General features: G+C 45.7%; 1 protein-coding gene across 1 annotated transcript in view; it reads left to right on the top strand.

The window, feature by feature from the left end:
- LOC102986107 (two pore channel protein 2-like) overlaps positions 1-1,153 on the top strand; it is a 50,865-nt gene extending 49,712 nt beyond the window's left edge. Inside the window, exon 19 of the mRNA XM_024129955.2 lies at positions 559-1,153. Coding sequence (XP_023985723.1) covers positions 559-704 — 146 coding nt within the window. The 3' untranslated portion in view covers positions 705-1,153. The remainder of the gene's footprint in view (positions 1-558) is intronic.
- Positions 1,154-6,406: the final 5,253 nt, after the last annotated feature.

Genomic DNA, 6,406 nt, shown 5'->3' with positions numbered 1-6,406 from the left:
CCTACCCCCCCGCCCCTGCCCCCCAGCTCTCCTTCCCTTCCTTTCAGCACCTGTCAGCTGTACATTGATCACTGAGTGACTGTCTGGTCACCATCTGTCTTCCCTGCAGACTCGAAGCTCCACATGTGCAGGGCCATGTCTTTTTTGTTCTCCATTGTATCCCTAGGGCCTCACCATGTGCCCGGGACATGCGGGCCTTGATAACTGTTTAAGTACTTTATTAATTCTCAACGAATTAACGATTGACTGAGCAAACCCAAACCTGTCTGAATCTCAGCTGGGCCTTTGGTGGGGACACCGTATGGTACACTTAGACACAGCACAGCATAGATGGTGGGTGTGTGTGTGTGGGCGGGGGGGCATGCCACCCCAGAGGCGGCCATCCTCCCCCATCTTTCAAGGAGGACCTTCTCCTTGGTCTCCAGAGCCTGCGGGGTCTGGGGAGCTCAGTGGGGTGGGCTCAGAGACCCTCCTTCAGGAAAGCCGAGCTCTGCAGGGCTGGGTGCTCCCCTCCGACCCACACGGGCAGGTCCCACGTGCCCCTCTCCTTCCTGCCAGAGTACAAGACCGTGGATGCTTTGCTGCAGCAGATGTTTGAGTCTGAAATAGCTCCAGAGGATGAAGGCCCTTCCTTGGAGGAGATTCTGAACTTCTCACCCAGTGACATACATCCCAAGAATCCCAGTTTTGAAAACAGTGCCTGACCCTGGGCCTGTAAGGGCCACAGGCACCCACAACTGGAAACCAAGATAAGCTGTTGTCACTGTTTGCAGAGGCTACCTAGCGGTTACTTTCCCAGCCCAGGTTCTCTTCTGTGTTCTGATAAGACTGTGAATCGGCTTCCCCTGTCCCGAGTGGTCGGCTCTGTGTGCTCTCCTGAGGTCGTGCTTAGGGCTGATCATAGAAGTGAGGAAAGGAAAATCTACAAGGAGACTGTGGAGAGCGCTTATCATACAAGTGTTCGGACATGTGTAAATCCTCTCAGTAGGTATATAAGAGCTTTCATTTATTTTTATATGATATTTTGCTACTTTATTAAATGAATACTGTGCTACAGTGTTACATAAATGAATTTAAAATATCTTAATATGCTAAAGGAACACGTTCTAGTACAGTAGCTTCTGATGCAGTGTTTATTCGAAATGAAGAAAAATATGAACGTGAAGATCAAATTCTGTCACAATTGCTTCTTTTTGGGGGGAGGTTCTCAAAGTTTCTTCTGTTTTATGTTTTGGTTTTTTGGCCGTGAGGCACGTGGGATCTTAGCTCCCCGACCAGGGATCGGACCCACACCCCCTGCATTGGAAGGCGAAGTCTTAACCACTGGACCACCTGGAAGTCCCTCAAAGTTTCTTTAATTAAATTACAATTATAGCAAGATTTTGAGTAAGTTGCTCCCGGAGGTCACTTTCCCCAGCTGGAAATCTCTCAGTACAGCGACCTATTCCTGGGAAATTAAAGGGATTTATTTCATTTTATTGTATTTTATTCTATTTTATTTAAAACGTTTAATTGTGGTAAAATCTACAACATAAAATTTACCATTGTAACTATTTCTAAGTGTACGGTAGTTTTATGTATAGTCACATTTTAGGTACACTCAACAGACCTCCAGGGCTTTTCATCACCCCAGATGAAGCTCTGTACCATTAAACAGTAACTCCCTAACCCCTCCTCCTTCCAGCTCCCGGCAGCCTCCAGTCTACTTTCTGTCTCTATGAATTAGGCTCCCCCTGATCACAACTGCATTGTGAGCAAGTGAATCCTTTCCAGAGTTGTCAGGGTAGGTAGGACCCCTCCTTCTACACCTCGTCGCAGGCCCTATCCTGAGCAGGGCAATCAGGGGTGGGAACCAAGGCTTCCTGACCTGAGGGCTCTGAGTGCAGTGAGTCTGAGTCACGTGTCATGTCATGTGTCACATGTCAACGTGGCAACCGAACCTGGCCTGGGAGGGCCCCCTCCTTGGTCTGAGGGTGACCTCTGGTGTCGGAGCAAAGCGAAAGCTTCAGGGCTGGGACTCTGGTTTCATGCCTGACTCCCCCACTGACCGTGCCACCTGACCTCTCTGGGCCCTACTTCCTCACCTGCAAACTCGGGGCAGATGGCACCTCCCTCCCAAGATCGTGTGGACTGCGGAGGAGGAGGGGTGGGTGAGATGCTGACCGTGCTGTTCCAGACGGCGCTTCCTGGTTTGAAACCTGGAAGGCTGGTGTTTGGCGTCAGGGTTTGGGATTCCATCACCACCACGATTCCCAGGAGGTGGGAGCCTTGCTGACCCGTCTGATGGGATTTGTGGAGTCCTGCCATCCACCCAGACCTCTCATTTCTTTGTGTATTTAACATTTATCATTATATAAAGGATTAGGCTAAATATGCTGAGTGACAGCTTAATGTTTTTAATTTGAAAACACGATGGGCATATATTTTTAAATTAGAAACCATGCGGTCACTGTAAAACGTTCAATACAGAAATATAGTAAAAAGTCAAAAGTTGCTCTTTATTCTTCCTTCTCCTCACCCCTTCCCCTCTCATTCTTTCACTCACAATCTGACACCCCCTTTCTGGTGGGAACTGCTGAGTTTGTTGTTTTTCCTTCTGGAACTAAATGGATATCATGCATATTAATATATAATCTTTTTTTTTTTTATCATAAGTGGGACGTCATGACATTTATCATATATAGCTCAAGAACTTGCTTCTTTCACTTACTAGTAATTGTTTCATGTTGAGATATAGATGTAGAGGTAGATATAGACACACACACACACACACACACACACACACACACACACACTGCTGTCAAGTGTTCCATACCACTGATGTTTCTTGATATGGAAGAATTCACATATTCATGGACCTGTTCCACGTGTTCAGTGTTAAACGATAGTGGAGGAAACTTTGTTGTGTAATTTCTTCTCAAGTGTGAGCCCTTTGGTAGGAAAGTCTCGGGGTCAGACTCTTGGGATTCGGTTACCACTGTCCTGCAGCAGCCCCCATGGCCACCAGGGAGCGCCACCACCTCAGTCTCTGCACACAGTCCAAGGGAGGGGACAAGGGGCAGGAGTTGTGGCAGCATTGCCACTTTTCTCCAGGTCTTTCTTCTGCCTTTTAGGGGACTAGTCACCCCGACATTTTGGCCCATGGGCTCCGAGCTGGACACTTCATTCCTCAGTCTCCCTGGCAGGGGGATGGGGCAACATGCTTGTGTCTGCCCCGCGGGCTGCGAGCCCAACTGGGGTCCACACCTCGCAGGTCTTGCCCGTGGGAACGATGTCCACCTCTGCTGGGATATGACAGCAATCAAAACATTCTGGAAGCCTTCTGTTGAGGGCGGCAGGGTTGGGGCCAGTAAAGGATCGCCCATCCCAGACTGTAACGCGAGATCGAAATCACTTGTGTCTTCCCTAAGCCCTGTGTGGGTTCTGTTACCGGAGCTTAGCCTGCCTGCAGCCTGACCAATCCAGAAATGGGTTCATCTGAACCATTCGGAATGGAACCAACGGGACAGATGGACTCAGTGGAGGGATGAGGTAAAAGGAGGACCAAGGACACTGACTCCTGGGACCAGTGGCAGAGAAGCAGCTTTGCAGCTGTATTTGCATATCATGCTCATGCCCTTGCATCTTGGAGCATTATTTCTGATAGGCCCGGACCACACTTTTGGTGTCTCAGGTGCGTCTTATGAAAACATACATTTTAGAACCGTTGCCTTAGACACAGATATAATCCAGGGTGAAAAGGCACGGGTAACAGGAGTCTCTGAGTCTCCGGAGTAACCAGCCTTGTTCTTAGCTGGGACTTAGAACGTGGAGCGGGGCTGCCGAGAATGAATGGGAAAGGCCTTGGCCCGAGTAGGTATTAATCAGAACCTAGGCTGAACCTAGCTGGTATTTGGGCACTTAGGATGAGCTGGGCCCTGCTCAGCTCTGTCCCTGGGGAAACTCCAGTCTCCTTAGTGGGTGAGCTGGAGGTTTCTTTGCCTTCCAACTTTGATGTCTGTGGCATCCGTCTCAGTGGCCCTTTAGATGCAGAGCTTATTTCCTTGTGCAGATGAACTCTGTGTGTTTGTGTGTATAATTTATAATGAAATGAAGATGATCACCGTAGTTTGTACCAGGAAATAGACCAAAAAACCCACCTACTTTCCTGAAGTGCTTAAAGCGAATTCTTTCATTTGGATGGAGGCTTCCTCCCTGGGGACAAGGCTGTTGCTTAGGAAATCTGACTGTGAAGTTTGTGTAAGTGGAGCCCTTGCATAGACTGGACACCAGATGGGCAGCAGTAGTGCTGAGATGAGGCTGGTCAGGTTGAGGTTGTTGGTGTGAATGGCATGGAAGGTATCTTGGGTGTGACAGGAGCTGAAGATCCAGTAACAGCAAACGGGCTGGCGGGGACACAGGATATGTTGACAGGGGCTGGAAGCCGAGGCCAAGTGTCCTCTCTGCCCAAGACTGAAGGCACCCGCAGCTGCCTTTCATGGATGGACACATTTAGTTCTTAGTTTAGTAAAATAGCATCCTTATCTACTTTAGTTTTGTTTCCTTTGAAAACAGACATTTTCAAGAGGAAAAATTAAAAAATCCCACAAATCTGGCTTTATCCATGCTCACTTTTGACACCTTAAGAGTAAATTTAATGTTGGTCTGTCTGATGAGGTCTTGTCCCTGGATCAACTTCCTTCCAATTTCAGTGTATGTGTAATCAATCGCATAGGTTACGTTCTTTATTTTCAAAATAAAACATATTTGGAATCCCATTCTATTAATTTATCCTGCAGACACATTTGCACCTGCACTCACTTTTTTGTAGCAATAAAACTGTGAAACTAAGTTGTCTCCAAATAGAGAATTGTTTAACTAAAATATGGTACATTCATATAGGGGAATGGCATATAGCTGGTCCAATACAGATGAAAAGAGGGGCAAGAAAACTGTGAAATGATGTTATGATTCACACTTGTAAAAAGAAATGGATGGATACTTCTTCAACGTGATTAAAAAAGGCTACCTCAGGCCAGCCTCATGAGCTTACTGGATAAACATGGAAGCAGCTCCTTCTAAAGCAGGAGACAGAGAAGTCCAGCACCATCCCTGTTTAGCCCTCTTCTCATGGTCCTGGGCAATGGCGAAGGCAAGAGAAAAATCACCAGAGAAAAACTGGCAAAGATGTAAAATAAGCGGCATTTTCAGACTGATGGTTATTTACTTGGAAACTTCAAAAGAATCAACTGAAAAGCTTTTTATAGAAATCAATAGTCTTCATATAGTCAAAGTACCAGCTAGAAAAAACAAGAAAAAGTGACATCTGATTTAAAACAACTGAAAGTTTAGTCTTAAGTATTTAAATTAGTACTAATATAAAAACATTAGAAGACTCTTCTTATTCTCTCAATCGAAGATGGCATTTTAAGATGCAAAAGCCAAAAAAGCCTTTAAAAAACTTTATAAATCAGAGTACGAAACAAAATTAAAAATCTTCATGTCAACAGAAATCTTAAGAGACAGATGACAAACTGGGAGAAATACAAAGGGGTCCTACAACTTAAACTGAAAAAAAGCAATCCCAAGTGAAAAATTGACAAAGGATACAGTTCGCAGAAAAAGAAAAAACCACATAGCTCTTGAATATATGACTATATTTGGCCTAATTCAGAAGAGAATGCAAATGAAGACCACAAGGAAATACCATTTTGTCACCTGTCAGAGTGGCAAGGGTCAAAGAGCCTGACGGGTCCTGTTAGTGGAGGTGTGGGGAACAGACTTTGATCCCTGCTGGCACAGCCCTACAGGGGGATTATTTGCAATATTGAGACAATTTTAAATGCCCTTACCTTTGACCCAGCAATTTCGCTTCTAGGATTTTACACTACAAATTATGGCTATATATCATACAACCAAATATTACACAGCCATCACAAGAATGAGACCATCTATATGTACTTACATTCTCCACCATACATTAGGTGAAAAAAAGCAGAATTATGCTAGCTTTGTCAAAAAACATTATATATATATACGCATGGAATAATTTTTGGAAAGGTCAGAAAACGTGGGCTGAGGTTGTCTCTGGAATGGGGAACCTGGCGGCTGGGAGAGAGGGTGGAGGCAGAAGCCAGTTACTGTGTCTTCTTGAACTGGGTGTCCCCTCACGTTGTCTTCATCATGTGCTAAGGGAAGAGGGAGGGACAGAGGAGGGAAGGTCAATTGAGGTTATAGGACCCTTCCAGCTTTAAGTCAATAAATGCTAAGTTGGCTGCTATAATTTCAGAGCTAATTAACGATGCATGGAGCTTACATGACTATTGTCAAGATCTGAGATATTCTTTTGAGTCATGCTTTTAAAAAACAAAGCTTAGGGCTTCCCTGGTGGCGCAGTGGTTGAGGGTCCGCCTGCCGATGCAGGGGA

Source organism: Physeter macrocephalus, chromosome 12, assembly GCF_002837175.3.
Source record: "Physeter macrocephalus isolate SW-GA chromosome 12, ASM283717v5, whole genome shotgun sequence".
In the NCBI taxonomy this organism is placed as follows: Eukaryota; Metazoa; Chordata; class Mammalia; order Artiodactyla; family Physeteridae; genus Physeter; species Physeter macrocephalus.
Note: the sequence above shows the minus strand (reverse complement) of the source record. Positions and strands in the feature narration are given on the sequence as shown.